Below are 23,847 nucleotides of genomic sequence, written 5' to 3' on the forward strand. Positions count from 1 at the left end.
GGACTCACAGCACTTCCCCCCAGAATGGACAGGAAGCTCAAGCAGCTGACAGGGCCTTGGCCCTCATGGAGTGCCAGGCTTGGCATGGGGCACCCTGTCTCCCCTCCTCTGTGTATTCACTCCTGTCACTTCCTGACCCTGGGACTTTCCAGAGGGATGAGAGTCACAACCCAGTGTAACAAGTGCCCCAGAGTTTCTCTATAGAGCTGAAGAAGCCCAGGTAGAGGGCAGGCTGCCTCTGTCTGCAGGGAAAGGCTGGTGACATAGGAGCCCGCATCTCTGATGCCACCTGCTTCCTTTACCTCTCTTAGCCCAGAACAGTGCATTTCACCTTGATGTGGGAAGACAGAAATCAGAAAGCATCCCTCATTAGCACCTGGGTTGCAAGGTTATCTCTGAACAGCAAGGGGGTCAGAGGAGCTGCGTGCACCAGCGAGAAGTCAAGGACCCCACTGCCCCCGTCAGCATGGCCAGCAGTGCGGACCTCTTCCCCTCTGTGCCCCCTCCTCAATCTAATTACACTCTGCAGGCTTTGGTTGCCTCCTGCCCAGCCTCCTGCCTGAGCTGCGGTTTAGCATATTGAATTTCCTTCGGCTTCGATAACTGACCTACTTCTTTAAACCTTCAGGTTTGACGGTGGGCTGTGAAGGAGGCAGCTGCCAGCAGCTCTGAGAACAGCAGCCTTCCTGCTTGCTTCTGTCCCTCCCAGCCAGTTATATCCTCCTCAGGAGGTGGTCATCCAATCCTCTGGTTGCACACCTCCATTGACGAGAAGCTCACTACCTCTTGAGGCAGCTTCTCTAATTCTTGGACAGCTTGTTAGAAAATTTCCCTCTTGTTGAGCTAGAATCTGCCTGCCTGTAATTCTCCATCTGGGGTCACCCGGCCATGTCTGCTCCCTCTGTCCTGGACAATCCCTAAGAAATGTGTGGTCTGCCATGTCTCTGAATACCCTCCCTCCTCCAGGTGCCTCTGTGATGGCCTGGCCTCTGCCCCATCCTTGCTGTCCTCTCCTGTGCTTGTGGTGTCATTGTCCCCCTCTCAGGGGGACAGCAGAGGGCTGGGGTCAGTCTGGAGCAGAGAGAGCAGGCCAACTTCACCATCCTTGGTGACACTGACCCCACTGCCCACACAGCTGGCATGTTTATGGGCCTCTGGCAGCCACACTCCAGCAGCCTCTCTGCCCCTGACGTGGCCTCTGAGAGTGGTCAGTGGAACTGAAAGCAAGCCAGGAAGAGAGCTCTACTGTTCCTGGTGGTCTGTGCTGGCAGGAGGGCCTGGGCTTATCCCCCAATTCTGTCACCAACTTTGTGTCCTTGGGAGATCCCTTCTTGCTCCCGGCCTCAGCTTTCCTATCTGTAAAGTGGGTTTCAGACCATCTCTTGGGTTCCATCCAGTAACAGCACTAAAGATGATGCACCCAACCAAGCCCTTTTCTAATTCTGGGCCTGCCCATCTCGACAGCAGTGCCTTGTGGGTCACAAAGACCTGACCGCTAGCAAAGTAGCCACAGGTATATCAACAGGGATCTTCCTGACTCTACCCTTCACAATCTTTGTGACATCAGACCTGCCCAAACAGCAAGTGAGTGCCAGCTTCACGATGGCAGCATGGCACAGCGGGGAGTGGACAGCTGGCCTCCAGTCCTGCCCTGCCACTTGGGCCAGCAATGTGACCTTGGGCTAGCCATGTACGTTCCCTCTCTGAGCCTCAGTTTCCTCATCTGCAAAGTGGAGATAATATATCCCTCATCAGAGGATTCTGAGAGGGATGGGGTCTGCTGAGCACTTTATACAATCCGTGACTTGCAGCAGACATGAAAGCTATTCTTGGTTATTTAATGTAAATCCTAGGAAAAAGCCCCTTCTCTTCTGGGGAGGCAGAAATGGCAACCATAAAAACTCCTCTGGATCCCAGGAGAATAAGATCGAATTGAAAAACCAAGACTTGAGATAACTCGTGCTAGCAAGTTTCCCGGGGGTATGCTGGCGGGTCTTTCCGCCAGACGCGACGGCCAGGTGGCACTCCATCTGAGGCTGCCAGGTGGGCTGGGCCACGCGCTGTACTCACTTCAGGGAGAGGGAGTAGTCGTGCTTGCTGGTCTGGCTGTTCCGCACCAGGTAGCTGCACTCCTTGCAGAGTCGCAGCAGGCTCTCGGCATCGCCCCTGCTGATGGCTCCATGATACCATCTGGGGAGAGGGCAGAGAGGGGTCAGCACTCAGTGAGGACCGTGCTCCCACAGCCCTGACACCCTGAGGTATGTTCCTCTCACAGCAGGCTCTCGGCATGGCCCCTGCTGATGGCTCCGTGACACCATCTGGGGAGAAGGTAGAGAGGCGTCAGCTCCCAGTGAGGACAGCGCTCCCACGGCCCTGACATCCTGAGGTCTGCTCCTCTCAGAGGGAGGCTCGGCACCTCCAAGGGCAGCTGTCAGCGTGTCTCGGGCCTTCTCGTTACAAGGCAGACGTTGGTCTGTTTGTCCAACACAGATTTACTGACTGCCAGATCTTGGGGAAAAAACATCGAACAAAATCTACAGTATCCACCCCAACAAAGCTTACATTCTAGCGCAGGGAGTCAGACAGTAATCATGTAGTCTGCTGAATGATGATAGGTGCTACGGAGGAAAACAAGTTTCCCCATCTGTAAAATGTGTTTTATAGTGGTTGCGAGCTTGCAGTGGGGATTGCTGCTTTAAGGCAAGAATGGCCTGAGCACTGTGAGTAGGGGGAGTGGTACAGGATGAGGGCGGAATAGGAGGTGGGGTGCGGTTACCTGGCGCCTGTGGGCTAAGGGAAGACGTTTGGATCTTATTCTGAACATAATGGAAGGTGATGATGAGTTTGAAATAAAGATGTTACCAAAGATCAAACACGCTGCCCCGAAGGGAAGCAGCCAGGGAAGTCTTCCGGAAAAGTGACGTTTGAGTATGGACAGGGAGGAGGCAAGAGAGGAAGTCACGTAGGACGGCAGATGGAAAGGAGTATTTCTGGCCAAGGGAAAGGAAGCACATGCAAAGGCCCTGAGGTAGGAGCACACCTGGTGTGCTCTGGAAACGGCCAGGAGGCCAGTGTGGCTGGGGTGAGGCAGTAACGGGGGTTGGGTGAGAGGTGAGGCCCAAGAGGCTATGGGGAGGGGCCAGCAAGGATATGGCTTTCTCCATTTGAGTAAGCTAGGAAGCCATCAGAGGGTGCTGGTAGTAGGGACACGCTCTACCTTTCTGTGACATCTGTGGGGCAAGTGGACAGTACCCATGGCTCAGGATGCCAGGTGGCTGGTGCACGATGGCAGCACTGTGCTCCTGAATTGGCATCAATCAGGCATAGAGGAATACCAGTGTTGCTGCTTCCGGACTAAAGGGTCCAATGGGAGCCTCGGCAGGGGAAGTCCAACCCAGCTACTGTTCCCGACCCGGGGACACAAAGAAAACACAGATTTTTTTAGATTGGAAAAGCAGGAAGCAGAATTTCAGTGAAAGAGTAGCGACCATCCATGCTGGTGGTCAGCGGGCCTGCTCACAATGCACATCTCTCTGCATTCTGGTCTTGGAGGGGAAGGGTCAGTGATGTGGTGGGAGGGGAAGGGTCAGTGATGTGGTGGGAGGGGGAGGGTCAGTGATGTGGTGGGGGAGGGGTCAGTGATGTGGGGGGAAGGGTCAGTGATGTGGGAGGGGAAGGGTCAGTGATGTGGTCAGGGGAAGGGTCAGTGATGTAGTGGGAGGGGAAGGGTCAGTGATATGGTGGGAGGGGAAGGGTCAGTGATGTGGTGGGGGGGAAGGGTCAGTGATGTGGTGGGAGGGGAAGGGAAAGTGATGTGGTAGAGGGGAAGGGTCAGTGATGTGGTGGGAGGGGAAGGGAAAGTGATGTGGTAGAGGGGAAGGGTCAGTGATATGGTGGGAGGGGAAGTGTCAGTGATGTGGTGGGAGGGGAAGGGTCAGTAATGCGGTGGGAGGGGAAGGATCAGTGATGTGGTGGGGGGAAGGATCAGTGATGTGATGGGAGGGGAAGGGTCAATGATGTGGTGGGGGGAATGGTCAGCGATGTGGTGGGAGGGGAAGGGTAAGTGATGTGGTAGAGGGGAAGGGTCAGTGATGTGGTGGGAGGGGAAGGGTCAGTGATGTGGTGGGAGGGGAAGGGTCAGTGATGTGGTGGGAGGGGAAGGGTCAGTGATGTGGTGGGGGAAGGATCAGTGATGTGATGGGAGGGGAAGGGTCAGTGATGTGGTGGGGGGAATGGTCAGCGATGTGGTGGGAGGGGAAGGGTAAGTGATGTGGTAGAGGGGTAGGGTCAGCGATGTGGTGGGAGGGGAAGGGTAAGTGATGTGGTAGAGGGGTAGGGTCAGTGATGTGGTAGGAGGGGAAGAGTCAGTGATGTGGTGGGAGGGGAAGGGTCAGTGATGTGGTGGGAGGGGAAGGGTCAGTGATGTGGTGGGGGGGGAATGGTCAGTGATGTGCTGGGGGGGAATGGTCAGTGATGTGGTGGGAGGGGAAGGGTCAGTGATGTGCTGGGAGGGGAAGGGTCAGTGATGTGGTGGGAAGGGAAGGGTCAGTGATGTGGTGGGGGGGAATGGTCAGTGATGTGCTGGGGGGGAAGTGTCAGTGATGTGGTGGGAGGGGAAGGGTCAGTGATGTGGTAGAGGGGAAGGGTCAGTGATGTGGTTGGAGACAGAGCCAGGAAGAGAGGCAGAGGTGGCGGGCGGGTGGGGAGGCTTCACTCGGACAGCCCCAGCCAGGGCTCTGGGTCCTGGCTCTGGCGCACACCAGTAGGGGTCTGGGACAAAATGCTGAACCTGACTGAGTGGTTCTCTATCGAGTTAAATCCCTCCAGCCCCTTCTTGGAGTTGTGGGGATTAAATGAGATGACACACGGGATGACCTTATGCAGAGCCTGTACAGGGTGGGTTTCAACAAAGGCAGCTACGAGCATCAAGAGAAAGGGACTGAACTTGCAGACAGCCGCGTAACACCACCACTGTCTTGTAATTACTGTAGGTGCCTGTCGGCCACAGAGTCAGGGTTTTAAATTTCTAGGAGTGACTGGGGACACTGCCTCCTGTACCTGCCCAGGAGCGCCCTCCACAGAACCTCTGTGAGTTCTGTCACAGAAAGCCTGCTCAGAGAACTAGGGCGCACCGCCTTCCCTGTGCACTGCCTGCCATTCACCAGCAGTACTGGGAGCTGAGTGGCAGCACAGTGATGACATAATTAAAAGACCATTGCCGTCGAGTCGATTTCAACTCATAGGCACCGTATAGGGCGGAAGAGAATTGCCCACACAGGGTTTCCTAGGCTGAGATCTTTATAGAAGCAGACTGCCACATCTTTCTCCCACAGAGCGGCTGGTAGGTTCGAAACACTGACTTTTCAGTTAAGGTCTGGGCATTTAACCACTGTGCCGCTAGGGATCCTTGATGACATAATTATAACCTAAAAAAACAAACAAACTCAGCTTTAAAAAAATGAAGGCTGGAGAGGAGATCTGAATGAGTGTCCCTATGGGTAGCACTGACTCCTGACCAATGAGAATGTGGCTGATCTGCAGACTGCCTGGAAGGTGACCACTCAGAGTGTGGTCTCAGTGGTCCGAGGAGCAGGACACCTGGGTGTCTGGGGGGAAACGCACTAAGGGCAAAGGCAGGAAAGATGCAGACCACAGACCTGCCTCCTTTCTAAACTTATGTAGACATAAAGAACAATGAGACTTGGGGGATGCACAGGCTGCTATATAATTAAAACACTGCAGAGACACAAAAGCCCAAGGTATGCTTTAGAAAGGATACAGTACTGCAACCGGGAGACATAGTTAGACAAAGACAGAGCAGACTTTAGAAATAAGAGCTTTGGTAAGACTGTTCTCTAAGAAATTTCACCTGCATGACACACCTCCAGTGGCCTGACAAAAATGCTGTTTTATAAGGAAAACAAGCTCAGCCATTTGAAGCTGAGCTGTCCTCAGGGAAAGGCCCAGAAGTGGTCTCGAGGGCAAGCACTGTTTGCTGCCCGCCCTACCCTGAGCACAGTGGCAAATCTAGGGAAGGCGGTGGTGGGCAGGCCTCCTGGGGCCTTGTTAAGGGTAATCCCTCATGGGTAAACAGGATAAGCTGCTGGTTCCTTCCTTGGCTGCTCTGGTACCCCACACAGAGAGAAAGGCCGGAGGCTTGGGGTTAGGGAATCAAAGGAAAACCAAACTGGGGGGGGGGGGGGGGGTGGTGGAGAGAAAAGGGCAAAGGGCACTGGATCAGGCCAGCTGTCAGCAGGAGGCTGGAGACCAGGAGGCAGGATGGGCTTGGGTGGCCCTGTGGGGGTTAGGCTCTGCCTGGACTAAGAGAACCCATGTGGGAGGTCACCATGAGGAAGTGCTGGACCTTCTGGAGCTGGCCAGTCAGGTCAGAACCAGGGACTAAGGAAGACTCGACCAGCGTCATCTGTCCTATCCAATACCCACCTGCTCAGTCAGTATTTATTGACTACATACTACACCCTTGAGCTCATGGAGCTGATATGGAGAGATGGATAGTCAGCAAACAGATACAGGAAACAATTTCTGATAGTGGTTAAGTACTGTGCCAGAATACAGGGTTGGTGATAAGGCAGTGACTAGGGTGGGAGGAGCAGGGGTTAGATGCTCGGCTGCTAACCAAAAGGTTGGTGATTTGAAGCCACCAGCTGATTTGTGGAAGAAAGATGTGGCAGTCTGTTCCCGTAAAAATTACAGCCTTGGAAACCCTATGGGGCAGTTCTACTCTGCCCTGTGGAGTCGCTATGAGTTGTAGTTGATTAGATGACAAGGGATTTTGGGTTTAGGGTGGGAGGACGTACCTACTTTAGGAGGAATGGAGGGGGAAGTCTCTGAGGAGATGGCATGTGACCTTAGACCTGCATGATGAGAAGGAGCCAATCGTGTGAACAGCCAAAGAAAAAGCATTTCTGCAGAGGAAATGGCAAGTACAAAGGTCCTGGGGTAGGAATGAGCTTGGATTGTTTACAAAATAGAAAGGTGGCAAGAATGGCCTAAGCACTGGGAGTAGGGTGAGTGGTATAGGATCAGGGTAGAGTGGGAGGCAGGGTCTGGTTACCTGGGGCCTGTGGGAAGGCTGTATTTTGGAAGAGAACTGGCAGAACTTGGTAATGCATCAGATACTGGGTGTGAGGCAAAAAAAAAAAAAAAGGAAATTGAGCAACTAGACAATTGTGATGCTGTTCATGGTGTTGGGGAAGCTGGGGGAGTAGCCGGTTTAGAGGAGATCAGGAGCCTGGTAAGAGTGAGATATCCATTCCTCAGCCAAGCGGAGATGCCAAGAAGCAGCTGCATGTAGGAGTGGGGGCTCTGGGAGAAGAGTGGGTTGGGGAGATGCACTTGTGAGTCACCCAGCAGGAGGCTGAAGAGGCAACCCAGGGAGAGCACGTAGTTGGAAACCGAGCCCTGGGAAGTCCAGGCACAGGTCAAGTAGAGGTGGAGGAGCCAGCGCAGGAGCAGCCGGGGAGGCAGGAGAAAAACTAGAGCAGGGGGCAGTCAAATGTGCCGCCTGCCACTGGGGCACAGGAGGCCACCTGGAGACCCGGGTGGAGAAGGGGAGCAGGTGTGGTGGGTGAGGAGAGAGTGGGAGGTGAGGAAGGGTAGAGAGGAAGGCTGACAGTTTACGGAGACCTTGTTCATTCGCCTGATAGCTATTTATTACACACCTATTATGTGCCAGGTGCTGTTCTAGAAACTGGGGATACAGTGGTGACCCAGACATGTTCCTGTCCTCATGGAGCTTATGTTCTCAAAGGGGCCACGGCTAGAGTTAGGGGAGGTCAAAGTGAGATGATGTTATTTATTTATCTACTTTTAAGACATTAGTGATTAGAACTTGTTCGCACACTGATGGGAACGAGGATGAAGGATGGAGGGGGCGATAGGCTGCTTCCGGGCAGCAGGGGGAGGTCCCTGGGCAGCCCATGTACCAACCCAGGAGGGAAGGCAAGTGGTACAGGCATACAATCAGGTGTGACTTCCAATCTTCCACACCCCCCCGAGGCCAGGGCATATTTCGCAGTGCTGCAGGCACCTACCTTCTCCGCACTAGGGCAGAGTAGCTGGGGCTAGAAGGGGCTTCCTAAATGCTGAAGCATCATCGGCCTGGGCGGGGGACTAGGTGATCCTCTCTACCTGGGCCACGTTATGCCTCTAGGATGATGAGTCAGGGCTTTTGGCAGGCAGGGCAGCATGATTCCAGGAGATGAAAAGATGGGGGTGGGAAAGCTGGTCCTGACTCTGGACTTGGCTGAGGGCCTTGTCAGGAGGGAACTGGAAAGGGAGAAGTGCCCTCAAGAGCCCCAATCTCTCAGGACTAAGGCTTGGCCTCGGGGTGGGGAGGGGGCTGGCTGGACTGGCTGAGCCTAGACCCAGTCATGCCTGGTCAGGATGCACGCCCTCAGGCATCTCTGCCTCAAACTTTGTTGATAAAAAGGTGCAGTTTGATCAGAAATAAGCAAAACCTGCCACCCAATCTGTGTGGCTGTGAGAATTGATTAACACAACACCTGCTGGGAGTGCTCCCCGGAACTCAGTACCGCAGGCGCAGGGCCCTCACAAAGGCAGGCAGCTCAGCCTCTGTAGATCACAGCATATGCTGAAAGAGGGGATGTGTGGCGTTCTTCAGAGAGCCCTGCATCCTACTCATGGAGCCAGCATCTCCTGTGAGAGGATGCACTACTGGGCTGGGACCAGAACCCCGGCCAGAGACCAATATAGCACATGATAGGATGAGAAAGTCTCCCAAGGACCTGTGAGTGGTGTTGGCCCATCTCTTTGGCTTCATGAAGTGCCTACTCTGTGCCAGGTGTTGTGCCGAGGGTGGGGATAAGAGAAGAGTAAGAGGCAAGGGAAAAAATGGGAGTATGTGGGGTCTGTGTCCTGAGTCTGCGCTCAGAGCTGTAAGGTCCTGGCCAAAGCTCTGCACCTCTCTGAGCCCCAGTGTCTTCATTTATAAAACGGGGTGATTATAAGAAAACGATATACACGAAGGTACCTGTACAACACCTGCTACCCAGGCATAAAGAGCAGAAGCTCACTGCAATCCAGACGTGGAGTGGTGAGGAGCTGACAAACCAGTCTGAGGGCAAATTCACAGGGTGAATGGCAGGCTAGGGAGACAGAACTTGGCCCTGGAGGTGATGGGGAGCCACTGAAGGCTTCAGTGCCATGTAGGGACCTAAACATCCTGAACCTGGCTGAGGGCAGAGGTGAGGACTTTTCTGGAGGTGATAACCACGATGCTGGGGGCGAGGGAGGTAAAGGCCTGACTCAGCACAACGCTGGGGGGTCTCACGGTGGGAAAGGGGCAAGAGACATTGTGGGCAGCACAGATGGGACGTGGCCACTGCCTGGGCCCAAGCACTGGGCGAAGGGCAGAGGAAACCCAAATCAAAAGGGCTGGGGAGACTCAAATCACAGGGGCTGCGGAGACCCAAATCAAAAGGGCTGAGGAAACCCCAATCAAAAGCGTATAGGCTCTGCCCAGCTAAAATGCAGCAGATGTGGAGCAAAAACATCTCTCTAGCTAGAAAATAAATCAACTGGGAACAGGTTTTAGTTTACACTTGGCTTTCGAAGAACTCATCTACTGCATGATGAAAGTAGAAACAAGGACGTAAGAGGAGGGAGGAGCCACGAGGACTACTCTGCAGTCCCTGCTGCTGGCATCAAAGGAAAGGGAGGAAGTGTAGTGTGGACAGCAAAAGCTCAGGGCTAGTAATCAGAGATGCGAGTTCCAATCCCAGTTCTACCACTGACTTGCTGGTGGCCCTGACCGTCTATGAGCCTCAGCCAGCCCACTGTACATGAGGGTCAGTACATCTGTTCATGAGGCCCCTTTCACTCTGCCATTCTGAGTCTGAATTTTTAAACCAAGAAAAACAATGTAGGAAAGAGCAGAGACTGGATGAACAGGGAGTGAGGCTGAGTTTTGCTGTTAGAACTTACATCTGCTTCTCCAGGGGGACGGCAGGGTCCACTCTTTCTCCCAGGATCCCACAGAACTCGGGGCTCCCATGTTTGATGGGTTTGAAGCCCCCTCCGGGAGCTCGAAGCTGGCGCCGCCGGTCCCGGGAAGGCGAGGGGGATGCCTGCCGCTTCTCGGTTCCGTTAAACTGGACTGTGGGGGGGGAGAGCGAGACAGCATGGTTACCTGGAGCTCAGCCCAGGGGTTACTGGGCAGTGCATGGCAAGGGTTCAATTGTCCTAGCCGGGGCTTTACAATTCACAGAGGCTGTTTCAGGCAATGGAAAAAACATAGCTCCAAAGATTGTGCCTTCTGCTTAGCGAAGGAGGAGGGAACGGATGAACTGTAAGTCACTTTCACCTTTGACATCCCAGGGTTCCACTGGCTGCAATCAGAGATTGGGAATTGCTGCCAATATAAAACCCATAGCAAACTTCCTGCCACAGGAGGTGAGACAAGAGCCCAAGTGCTTCAGCACAACCTACGAGGCTCTCCAGGACCCGCCTTGGCTCTCTGGCCAGTACCCCTTCATTCATCTCCTGCCTCCCACACTCAATTCCTTGCAACTTCCCGGAGGCATCTGCCTCTGAATGAGCCTTTCCCTTGCACAGCCCGGTGCTCCACCGAAACTGCCACGACACCCTTCTCTCTGTTTAGCCAGTCTCCATCTGACTGACTCCAACTGCCCTTCAGGGGTCACCTCCCCCAGGAAGCCTTCCCTGACTGTACCTCCTCCTCCCCAGACTCACCTCGGGCCATGGTACCCACTTTCCCTGCTTGGCTCCCATTAGACTCAAGCCCTTTGAGGGCAGGGGCTGCACCATATTTGCTCCTGTCCCCCGTGCCTAGTACAATGCCTGTAACATAATGGGTGCTCAATGAAATCCTGAGTCAAGAAACTTAATTAGCTGCTGTTTTGCTTTTTTGGGGGAAAAGTATCAGTTTTCATACCAGATAAACTGGATAAAACCTAGTAACATCCTAGTCAACACTGTAATTCTCCACTGAATTAATTTATACATTCACTTCCAAGCTTAACAATATAGCTGTGTATTTAAGAGAGAACAGGTGGTGATGAGTGACAGGCTTAATTAGGCAAATCATTTCACCTAAAATGAACATATACAAACTCCAAGTGCTATGATTCAGTGGCAAAAAAAAAAAAGAAAAACAGAACAAAAGCTCCAAACACAAATGCTTTCATTCCTTCTAATTAAGTTTCTCCTTAATCTGCAATTTAAAATGGCAATACTTTTAATTTAGTGATTTTTCTGCAAAAGATAAAGACACAATCCCTCAAAAGAATATCTGCATTTAGAGAAAAAAAATACCACTCCTGCGAGTCATTAAAATGACAGAACCTAATTAATTCCATCTATAGGCAATTAAAAATGGAACTCGGAATCCTGTAGAGGGAAGTGAGACTCAGAGCTGGGCAAGATGAGGCACCAGGAGCCCTTCTGACTCTGGCTCTGATGATGGGGACCAGAGTCCTGCTGGCAGTGGGGGTGGTGACCCAGTTAAAGACCTCTAGGACTTGGCCTACCAGCCATCTTCCGGCTCCAGAGCAGGTGAGGTGGCCCCTTTGTGATGTCCCGATGCCTTTCAAAAGGTCCTGGTGTTATGAAAGGATTCATCCTTCAACACCCAGCTCATGTTGTTCTTCTAGTTCTGAAGCTGGCGGTCCCCTTTCTACTTGTATTACAGAATTTATGTTGACTGGCCCTGAAGCCCTGGTGGCAGAGTGGTTAAGAGCCCAGCTGCTAACTAAAAGGGTAGCAGTTCGAATCCACCAGCTGCTTCTTAGAAACCCTGTGGGATAGTTCTACTCTATCCTATAGGGTCGCTATGAGTTGGAATTGACTGGATGGCAATGGGTTTGGTTTTGGATTTTTAGCCCTGAAGTCCAGTCCCTGCCAACAACAGAGACAACATCCCATGCTCTGTGTTACTCTCACCCTCACAACACCCCTGCACGTGTAACGGGGGAGGAAACGGGTGTAGAGGGAGGGTGGGGAAGAACTCCTCCAGCGTCTCAAAGCTAAGTGCAGGGCTGAGGTTTGAGCCTAGGACTGGGGCTCCAGGGCTCCAGCACCCGCCACTCTCAGGCCCTCCTTCCCCACAAGAAAACCTGCAGGGTGGGTGAGGCCCGACCTGTGCCTCACTCACAGGCAAACTTGCCCTCCGCAGAGCTGCGCCTGATCCCCTGCTAAGAACCACCCTCTCCCTCTTCTAGGCGCTCATAGCACTTGGCACAACTGAATGGGTACCACACCACTCTCCCCCAATCAGCCTGGGCGTTCTGTGTGGGTAGCAACTGGGATTAGTCTCTTGTCTGCCCCAAACCTACTGCAGTACTTGGCATAGCCTCCTGTGACCCTCCCCTCACCCGGCATGCAGCTGGCTCAGTGAAGGGCTGATGACAGAAACAAGGTCAGGGAATGGAGGAACTGAAGTGGCTCAGTATCGTGGAAAGGCATGAACCTTGGAGTCAGGAACACCTGGGTTTGAATCCTACTTTCGCCATTTACTACACGACTTTGGGCAAGTATCTAAACCTCTCTGAGCCTAAGCTGCCTCATCTATAAAAGAGGGTTGGCAATACCTATACCTGAAGCGAGTGTGGAGGTGGTCAGGAACAGATGATGGATCAAAGTCCAGTCGGGCCCCTGGAAATGGTGGTCCTCACCCTCCTTACCCACATGGTCATACATCTGTGCTCAGGACAATTCACACTCGTGTACCCAAGAATATAAAGTGCCTGGTATCAGAAACCACCTTCCTCTTCCCTGATCCCTGCTGGAATTCCTCACTAGACTGGAGGCTCCAAGAGGACAGGACATTTTACTCTGTTTTGTTCAAGGCAGGACCCCCAATGCCTAGAACAGTGAGTGCCTGATATGTAACAGGTGCTCAATATTTGTTGAACTAATGATCCTCTACCCAGGCCACCAGGACCATAAATTTCCATTCATTAGTCAAGAAGGGAAACTTAGGAGCTGGACTAAAACCGTTTTGAAAAATGGCTTAACCTTTACTTGGTGCTTCCTTTTCTCAGGCAGGCACTGTGCTGAGGACCTCATGTGGCTGTTCTCTTCCAACCCTCACTGTGGCCCTATAAGGCCTCAAAACTGAGGCCTGGCATGGTCAAGTAATTCGCCCACTGACTCAGGGTCCGGACAGTGACCCCAGGGGATAGAGACCATGCAATGGGAGCTGGAGGGGAGCCAAGGGGTTCATGGCCTTGGGCCACAGGTGAGGCCTGCAATGTTTTCCAAGTTCAGACAATCTACCTGTGGGCTTCACTAACATCCTGCCTCTTCCTGGCTGCTCTGGAGTTAAGACCCTCCCAGGTCCCCAGTATAGGACATAGACCCCTTCAAGCAGAGACAGAGAGGACTGCAATGATTAAAAACAAGACTTTGTATGCACAGAGTCTCAGTGTATGAAGAGTTTTCCTGGGCCCCTCTATGGATGCACCTGAAAGGAATATGGGCCACGTCTGTCAGCCATGTGGAGCTGAAGAAGAAGAGCCTGGAGAGTTCTCCAGGCCTGGTGTTCGTTCATGGATATCAGATTATTATGAAGAAACAAGTGCACAGAGAGCAGAATCAAGGTGTCAAAGATGCCCCTTCCAAGCTGTACTTGGTACCTGATTCCTCCACAGTGTCAACACCAGGACTCTGGGCTGGGGAAAAGCTGGGGTAGGCCAGGGGAGGAGCGGTACAAAAGGGTTGCTACCCTGTGTGTTGTGAACCCCCCCGGAGAGGGCCAGGAGGGGAGACTGTGCACTGGTTTGGGGAGGGGGAAGTGGGCTACATGATCCCAGGAGTCCACAAAAATGCCACAAACTTTTACAACAATGCATGAACACCTCTAGATGACAACTCTGTTCCCAGCACTACAACCCACTGCTGTTTCAGCTTTCAAAACATGCGTACTATGTTGTCTCATCTGATCCTCACAAGCATGCAAGACAAGCAGCATTCCCGTTTTACAGATGAAGAAACTGAGGCCCAGAGAGGTGAAGCCCCGTTCTCCCTCCAGTTCAAGAGAGCCCTCATTTTCCCTTTCTGCTCTCCCTGCCCGGTGAGTGCAAGCTCCTCTCCATCAGGTCGTAAGACAACAGACGGCTCAGCAAATGTTTGGTTTGCATTTCCAGGATTGCCAACAAGAAGCCTCTGTATTCACCTCACAGACACACGCAGGCCCCAGGGCAATGAGGTGCCACCTGGTGTGGGAGGTGCCCGAGAACAGAGGTCCTCATTGTGAGGGGAGGTGGCTGGTGACTCCCCGCGAGGCAGGTCATTGGGAAGGCTGTGAGGCAGGTGCTGGGCTGGAGCCTGGGTTCCAGGAACGGTGTCCACACATGTACACCCAGGCCTGGGCCAGGAGGCGGGCCTGGCAGAAGGGGGAGTGGCTCTGTGCGTGTGTGTGTGCGCGCGCGTGCGCATTCCCCATGGTGAACAGGGATACCACTGCATGGTGCAAAGACCCTGCCCCTGGGGCTGCCGCTTGGCTACGGGAAACCTAAGGATAAATCCTGATGAAAATGACTCAATACCCTAAATGCAGAGGCCTTCACTGCTGCCAAAGCAAGCCATCTGCACCCTCATGACTCATTTTACATGAGAAACTGAGGTCTGGAAAAGAGACAGACTTGCATAAAGTCAACTGCTAGACTTGAACAGAGACTTGAACCCAGGTGTCCTGAATCCCGGGTGTCTCTAAAGAGATCAGCATAAGCCCGCCTACCATGCAATCCGTTCTCAAAATGAACAGCCGTAACAATGATACCGAAAACCAACATCTATTGCACTTGTGCTGTGGCCACACACTGCACACAGATGAGCACACGGGGCTCTCCAAACAACTCACCAAGGCAGTGCCTATTACCATCCCCATTACACAGGAGGACACAAAGGCACAGGTATGTTAAGCAACTTGCTCCAGGTCACCCTGCTAGCAAGTAGCAGCACAGGGACTTCAATCCAGACTTCACGGCTCTAGCCCCTGGGTTATTGGGCACATTGCTAGTCCTGGGCCGGGCCCACCTGCCATGCCAGACAGAGGAGGCCTGCTCACATAGGCCTCCTGGTAGCTTCCCCTGTAGACACCCACAGACAGTTATTTAGAATCCTAAAAAGTGACACCCCTCCACCCCAAGTCTCAGAGGGCCTCCAGAGAGCAGGCTGGGCATTTGTGGAATCGTGTCTCCCCATCCCCACCAAAGCCCTGGCTCAGCTGTGTTCCTGCTGCTGCCTCAGATCAGGTGGCAGTGAGGGAGGACAGAGAGGGGACAAGCCAGGGGTTGGCTACAGACATAGCTCTCCCATGGCTGTGTGCCATCAACCCACACGCCAGTCTTTCCCACCCCCAACATGGCATCCCAGGCCAATCGTCAGACACACTTTCAGCTTCTCATTGGGAGTTTGACCAGAGGTGGTAACCACGGAAGTCACAGTCAATTATTACTGTCCCTTTCCCCTGCAGGTCTCCTCAGACCTCACCTGGAGAGGAGACAGGTTTACATCCTAAAAAAATGGATGTGAAAACAAACCATCTCTGTGGGTTCTAACGCATCTCCCCCTCCCAAGAACCTGGGACTGTTTTTCCTGAGAGCTGGTTTATTCAATAATTTAACAAATATCTGAGTGTTTATTATGTGCCAGGTTTATTTTGTGCTAGGTAGGGACACAGGCATGTAGGGTCTCTAACCTTGTAGAGCTTAAAAATCTCCTGGATTTTGGAGATCTTTGATTTGCCAAAGAGAAGAGCTAAGAGATATTTTACCAAGTCTTTGTGGGTTTTTTTCTTTTTTTTCCCCAGGCTTTGAACCAGTTCCTTTCTGGTTCGAACCCCTGCTAAGAATCTGCATTTCTAACAAGCTCCTAGGCGATGCTAATGCTGCTGGTTAGTGACCAATTCTGAGAACTACTAGTACAGAGGTGGTTCTCAAAATTTATTATACATAAGAATCACCTGGGGATCTTGTTAAACTATAGATTAGATTCAGTATATCTGGTGGTGAAAATTAAATTCTCACCAGAGGCTCGAACTAGAAAAAACCCATCTTAAGCCCTGCTTTTTCCCCCTCACAGGAAATAAAGGTACTTGAAGGAACATTTCTATCTATCAGTATAATCAGCAGATGAGCCAAAGCTATTAAGGTTGGCGTTTTTCATTTCTTTTAGGTTACTAAATGAATTCATTCGTATGCCAAACAGAAACGCCAACTGGAAAAACCTGTCCCTCAGTAACATTAGCTAAAGGAAGCCAGTGATCTCAGTTCTCATTTAAACCCCCTTTTCTCGGCAGATCTGCTGTTCACACGTGTTAAACATTAATTACAACTGTTACTCATTACACAGCAAAAAGCTCCCAGTACCAAAACAATTGTTAATTTCCTTACGGGCCCAAGGCATTCTGGGAAGCTATGCAATGGGCAGAAAGCATCATGGAGGCAAGCAAAGCCAACTGTGAGAAGGAGGTCAAAGAGCTGGTGGCGGGTGGGGGGCCAAGTCCGAGATTCCCCTAGGTGCCCTCCACAGAGGCTGAGCCTGCTTATTCTTTGCTCTGGAGGATGAGTCATGGGCTTGGTGGGAACAGCAAATCTGGCTTGGTGTCCTGATGAGCACAACATCAGTGTTACCAGCTTCAGGGCATTTGTGTTTGGCGGTGACAGTGACAAGTCATGAGATCGACATGGAGTGGGCTCAATGGTTTCTGCATCAACAATAACCAAACCCGTTTCACAATGGTTCAAGATAAACGCAATGTTCAAGCCAGTCCTTTCTATGCTCACGATGTCAATACAGCAGTGCAAAGAACAAGAGTAATGGCTTTGCCATTTACGAGCTGTGTGACCACAGGCAAGTCACTCACCCTCTCTGAACCTCAGTATTGTCACCTGTGTGATGGGAGAAACACCCACCTTCATAGGGTTAACCTTTGTCAGGTTCATAATAAACTCAAACCAAACCCACTGCCATTGAGTTGATTCTGACTCATAGCAACCCTACAGGATGGAGTAGAACTGCCCCATAGGGTTCCAAGGAGTGGCTGGTGGATTTGAACTGCCAGCCTTTTGATTAGCAGCCATAGCTCTTAACCACTGCGCCACCAAGGCCCCAGATGTTCACAATAGTGGTCAGTAAATGTTAATTTCCTGTCTTTCCCCTCTTCCTCCTTACTAGCTTAATGGGATTATTTTAGTCAATTGAGCTGGCTCACAGATGACTCACAGTTCTTTAGGAAATAAACATACCTGGGACCGTTCCATTTCTCTACCCTTTTAGCCTCACCTGATGAGGCTAGAAAGGTGTCAAAACTCGAGGGCGCCCAGCTAAGGAGCGAACACCATAACGTCAGCAACTCTCAAGCTTACATTATTAAGTGTACACCTGGCTGTTCTGGAATATACCAATGTGCACAGGGTGTGGTAGGAGCACAGGGAAGGAGCTCAGCCCAAACCGGATACGGGTGGTGGGCAGGTCAGGGAAGACCTCCTGGAGGAGATGAAGTTGGTATCACCTGGGTTGACCTGAGATCACCCCTCCCTAGCCCTACCCCAACACTGAACACATAGAACACTAACAGTGAGCCCTAGGCCAGTGGTTCTCAAAGTGTGGTCCCCAGATCAGAGCATCAGCATCGCCATCACCTGGTACCTTGTTAGAAATACAAATTATCATGCCTCAGCCACAGACCAAGGCTTTTTAAACCCCTGCTGAGAATCTGCCTAACAAGCTCCCAGGCAATGCTAATGCTGCTGGTTAGGGACCAATTCTGAGAACCGCTAGTATAGCAGTGGTTCTCAAAATTTATTATACTTAAGAATCGCCTGGGGATCTTGTTAAACTGTACATTCCGATTCAGTATATCTGGGGTGGAAATGCAAATTTTCAGCAGAGGTCTGAACTGGAACGAACTGGTTTGAAGCCCTGCCTCAGACCTACTGAATCAGGAACTCCTGGGGGTGGGACTCAGCAATCTGTTTTACGCTTTCTCCTGGTGATTCTGAGGCACTTTCAATTGGCAAACCAACTAACCCATAAACAGATGATTCCTAGAGTCAGGACGGATGTGGCAGAGAGAAAAAGGACCCTCTCCCATTCGGGGACCAGCGACCCAGCCCTCAGGAGGGACCGAATGGAGACTGGAAGACCCAAGGGGCTCATGGTTAGAACTACTGCTGGAACGGAGACTTGAGATTCCCTACAGAAGCCTGCTCTCCACGCCATCCATGCTTCTCAATGCCAAGCATAAATGGGAATAAGCTTCCTGAATGGATCCTCCGTGCCCTCTAAATACGTCTTTATGCAGTAGGTTTTCATATCAAATTCAATTTTATTTACTACAGCAAGCCTTCTCTGAACACCAATAACAAAATTAGGGCTTACAAAGTCTTTTCATCCAGATCTTCTTCCCTGATCATCACAGAGGTCCAGTGTGACAAAGATGCGACTTCCCATTTTACAGATGGGGAAACTGAGACTCAGGGAGATCAAACCACCTGTCTGAGGTCCTGCAGCTGGTGAGTAGTGGCGCCGGTATGTGAACTTGAGATTGTCTGACTCCTTCTATTGCCCTGTTGGGTCTCAGCATGCCAGACACCATCCTAAGCTTTCTAGAGCATAGCAACCTGCCAAGGAGCCAGTGGGGAAGACAGACAAGTACTCAAAATAACTATGTTGAGCACAGTTTGAGTCATCTGTCTTTTATCTCTGTGGGGAGGCAGACCCATCACTGGCTGAGCCCAGGACATCGCCTGAAAAGTAATTTCAATCAAGACACATCTTCAGATGGTGAGCTGCAATGAAAATAACTTGTTTCTCAAAAAGGTCTCAAGGGCCTCCTTTCCATACTCTCCTGCCCTTTGGCTCCTCGATCAAGAGCTTGCTTACTTCTCAGAGGCAACTGCAAATAATTAAAGATGCAGCTTTTAGCACTACTCATTGGATTATAAGGAAATGCTGAACCATCCTCTCTGTATGGTCTGCCTAGCTCTTCTATGAGGTCTTCAGCAGTTTCCCTCCCTACTCTGGGCCTCAGTTTCCCCATCTGGACCAGGGAAAGCATGGTGTGGGGTGGGAGCCCCTCCGGATGCTGAGTAATAGCAGAACTTGACCAACTCGTAGGATGACGCTGGTCACCCCCATGCAGGCACGAACCTAGGCACTTTGTTTCCTACAGAATCCTCAGCTGGAACTATTCAAGAGGGGACATACAGCCCAGTATGTATCGTATCAGCTGTAGATGAAGGGAGGAATCAGCGCAAGGGAGAGGAAAGGCACGCCACCCTTCCTGGGGGCTGTGGGAGAGCAAGGGCTCTAACAGGGAAGCCATATTTCATGCAGCATCTTGGGTAACTCAGGGAGGTCAGCCATCTAACTAGGTTTAGGGTACGGGCTCTGGAGTCAGAGTGTGCAGGTTCAAATCCAAGCTCCGCCACTGACCAGGTGTGGGACCCTGGGCAAGTTATTTTTCCTTGGGCCTCAGTTTTCTCATCTGTAAAATGAGGAAACTAATCTTCCAGAGGGTTGTCATGAGGATCAAGGTGGACAAAGTGCTCCGCACAGGGGAAGAGCTCAGTAAACGTTAGTGATCGTGTCAGCACTCTCGCCAGGACCCTCTGCAGAGGGCATACCTGGCCTCATTTCATAGGCTCCCAGGACAGGCCCAATCCCTGTCCTTGCAACAGCCCTTCAGAGTGGAAGATACAAACTATGTGCCTCCCCCACCGTGGGTCTGCTTTTCGGGGTTATCCACCCCAGCTCCACAGCCCTGCCCTGCCCTACGCCCCTCCCTGTGTGGGCCACTCCTGTGGAAGCTCCATCTAATCATCTCACAACCAGGGCCCCCGTCCAGAGCTGTAGAGGCACCAGTCATCCCCACAGACGACAAGCCCAGGGGTGGTCAGATTTTTCACTCCAGCCTGTGCCACCCTGGGACTGTCATGTCATCTGAGGCTCCTCCTTGCTTGCTCACACAGGCCTTGTGGGCCTGGAGTCGCATCTGGCAGGGTGGGGACTGGGGGCAGGGCGGGGACTGGGGACAGGGCAGGAGGGCCATTTCTAGGCCCACCTGCTAGTCATGTAATTTGTTGCTGTAAAGACTCCTGGGGGGTGATTCAAAGGACACCGGGAACAGACTCCAGCCAGCTCTGGAAGGCAGGTGTCTCTCTGGGCTGGGAAGGGGCTAACAGTTTGATGGGAGCCACACCATCTCTCAGTGGAGGCAGAAGGCTGCAGCCCACTCCATACAGCCAGCTGTGAAATTTGAGCGGCATCTGTCCTGGGCTAGGATCCAACATAGGCAACTGTGTAGGATGGGGCATTGGCGAATGCCGGGATCAGCTTTCTGGGGAGGGGGCAGGCCATGAAAGCCTAGGACTCTTCAGAGAGCTTATAGTATTTCTCAACCACCCACTCCTCAAACCCTTAATTAAATATGGCCACAGAATGGAGACAAGGAAGACTTTCATTCTCCAGAAACTAGGACCACCTCACACCCTGTGATAGCCGTTTTCACGACAACAGGAAGTGATAATCGAGCCTTCCTGAAGCTGCAGCCCCCACAGTATAACCTAGAAGGGAAGAGCATGCAGCCGACCTCCATAAAGGCTAGTCTGGAGGCACTGGCTGAGCCAGCATGGGTGTGACAGCATAGACGAGGAGGGCTACTTCCCTGGGGTACGCCACAATGTCCTTTTGAGAAGGGCCTCTTTCACAAATGCAACACAAGACAGCATTGTGGAAGGTGAGAGGCACTTTTGCTTCATAGATGGAATCATCTAGGTAATACAAAGATCCTCCTTTCTCCCCACCTTTGGCCAGCCCCACTGCTGGGTGAAGCCCTCTGTTATCCATCCTGTTACAACCAATCTCCTGCTTGCACACCTCCAGCGATGGGGAACTCATTATGTACATTCAGGGCAAAGTGGAATTCTTATAATTTACCCAATCTTAATTCCCTGTGACTCCTCCCTTCGTGGGCCCAGCTCTGCCCTTTTGGGTCTCCCAGGTCATACGCCACACCTTTGACCCACCACAGCCCTTTCAAAATTTGGAAACACAGAGTTCACTATCCAGGTTTTCTCATCCAGGCTAGACATACAGAGAATCTGAGGGGTGGAAAGAAATGAAAACAATTCTACCCAACCAACTCTATCTCACACAGACGTTCCCCAGCTACAGATTCTGCACCCCAGGCTTCCAGAACTCATCGCAGAGAGCATCAGATAATAGAGAAAACCATGCGGGGCATCTCCACGAGGCACATGACATGGAGGATGGGGCCTAGCCAGACCCTGCCTCACTCCCCAGCCCCCCCACCACCTGGTCTGGACGCGTGCGCACGCCTGCACATGTGCATACACAGTCCTGAGGCTGGTGGGAACATCCTCCTCCACTCCTGAGCAGCCACACTGGGGGACGCCATTTACAAGTGGAACAGTGACAGTGCTTTAGCATTCTCGTCCAGCGTCTTTAAACTTGTCCTCTTTACCTGAAAGGTGGCCCATCCACCTCTCCCTCCACCTCCACTCGTTTTGTTGTAGCCTTTGAGTCAATTTTGACTCATAGTGACCCCACGTGACAAGGCAGAACTGCCCCTTAGGGTTTCCTAAGTTGTAATCCTTAGGAGAGCAGGTTGCCAGGTCTTTTCTCTCGAAGAGCAGCTGGTGGGTTTGAACTGCCAACCTTTTGGTTAGCAGCCACTGCGCCATCAAGGCTCCTTCCATTTTCACTCAGGGGACAGAAGATAATGAGGGTGCTTCTTGCTTGCATCCAACAGACTGTCCACAGTCATAGGGAGCGGCCTGCCTGTGGTCATGACTAAAGGCCGAAGACCACAGAATCGCTCCAGCCCCTGAGTCAGCCTCTGCCTTTTATGCCCTAGGAATCTGAACTGAGTTATCAAGCTTCTCCGGGAAAGCACAACTGGTATGTGCCTGGAGGAGGATACAAAAAGATTAAGCGACTTGATGAGACACAGATGTGAACATGACACTGAGCAGGGGCAGATTAACCAGTAAGCAGGGTATGCACAGGCTTACTTGTGTGTTCTTATTAATCTGTAATAACACCGATAAGAGCCACTTGGTGATCTAAATCCAAGTCCAAATGGATCTTGTAGGCTCAGAAACTCATTCTGAGGCAGTTCTACCTGAGACCTTCTAAAACCACCCTTGGGTAAAGGTGGGCACGTTCTGGCCTGAGTGCCTTGTGAAGCGATGATGATCCATAGGTGAGTGCTTCTGCTTGAACACGAGTCACCTGGGGAGCTTGCTTAAGCAGATTCTGACTCTGCAGGTCCGGAATGGTCCTGAGACCCTGGATTTCCAACCAGCTCCAGGCGAGGCCTATGCTGCTGGTCCAGGGACCACCCTTTCCACAGCAAGGCACCAGCCTACAGTAGCATCAATGGTAGCAAGAGCCTTTGAGTGATCTGAAAGTGGACAGTCCAGAGGAGGTTGATACTCACCAGCCTAGAGTACTATCTCATGTCACAGGCCCTCCAGCCCTATAATCAAACTAGTGTCCGCAAAGAGTGCCTCATCTCACACTCCCCTGGGAGGAGCACAGCCTCTCATCAGCCATGCTAGAGGGCAGTTCTTGGTTTCCCTTGTGCCAGGGAGAGAGACTTAACAAGATCAAGCCCATTGCCGTCAAGTCGATTCTGACTCATAACAAACATGTAGGACAGAGTTGAACTGCCCCATAGGGTTTCCAAGGCTGTAAATCTTTACAGAAGCAGGCTGCCACATTTTTCCCCCTAAGGGGAAAAGCTGTTGTTGTTGTTGTTAGGTGCCGTTAAGTCGGTTCCGACTCATAGTGACCCTACGCACAACAGAATGAAACACAGCCCGGTCCTGCGCCATCCTTACAACCGTTGTTATGCTTGAGCCCAATGTTGCAGCCATTGTGCCAATCCACCTCGTTGAGGGTCTTCCTCTTTTCCGCTGACCCTATACTTTGCCAAGCACGATGTCCTTCTCCAGGGACTGATCCCTCCCGACAACATGTCCAAAGTATGTAAGATGCAGTCTCGCCATCCTTGCTTCTAAGGAGCATTCTGGTTGTACTTCTTCCAAGACAGACTTATTCGTTCTTCTGGCAGTCCCTGGTATATTCAATATTCTTCGCCAACACCACAATTTAAAGGCATCAATTCTTCTTCAGTCTTCCTTATTCATTGTCCAGCTTTCACACGCATATGATGCGACTGAAAATACCATGGCTTGGGTCAGGCACACCTTAGTCTTCAAGGTGACATCTTTGCTCTTCAACACTTTATAGAGGTCCTTTGCAGCAGATTTACCCAATGCAATGCGTCTTTTGATTTCTTGACTGCTGCTTCCATGGCTGTTGATTGTGGATCCAAGTAAAATGAAATCCTTGACAACTTCAATCTTTTCTCCGCTTATCATGAAGTTGCTCATTGGTCCAGTTGTGAGGATTTTTCTTTGCGTTGAGGTGCAATCAATACTGAGGGCTGTGGTCTTTGATCTTCATAGTAAGTGCTTCAAGTCCTCTTCACTTTCAGCAAGCAAGGTTGTGTCATCTGCATAACGCAAGTTGTTAATGAGTCTTCCTCCAATCCCGATGCCCCGTTCTTCTTCATATAGTCCAGCTTCTCGTATTATTTGCTCAGCATACAGATTGAATAGGTATGGTGAAAGAATACAACCCTGGCGCACACCCACCTTTCCTGACTTTAAACCAATCAGTATCCCCTTGTTCCGTCTGAACAACTGCCTCTTAATCTATGTAAAGGTTCCTCATGAACACAATTAAGTGTTCTGGAATTCCCACTCTAAGGGGAAAAGAACCAAACAAAACCAAACCCAGTGCCGTCAA

General features: G+C 51.6%; 1 protein-coding gene across 1 annotated transcript in view; it reads right to left on the minus strand.

Annotated features, from left to right (window-relative positions):
- The window catches only part of SHB (SH2 domain containing adaptor protein B), a 146,083-nt gene that overhangs the window by 23,735 nt on the left and 98,501 nt on the right, over positions 1-23,847 (minus strand). The window contains exons 4-5 of the mRNA XM_049895310.1: positions 9,967-10,138; positions 2,071-2,190 (exon numbers count right to left, since the gene is read on the minus strand). Coding sequence (XP_049751267.1) covers positions 2,071-2,190; positions 9,967-10,138 — 292 coding nt within the window. The remainder of the gene's footprint in view (positions 1-2,070; positions 2,191-9,966; positions 10,139-23,847) is intronic.

The sequence above is a fragment of the Elephas maximus genome, chromosome 9 (assembly GCF_024166365.1).
Source record: "Elephas maximus indicus isolate mEleMax1 chromosome 9, mEleMax1 primary haplotype, whole genome shotgun sequence".
NCBI lineage: Eukaryota > Metazoa > Chordata > Mammalia > Proboscidea > Elephantidae > Elephas > Elephas maximus.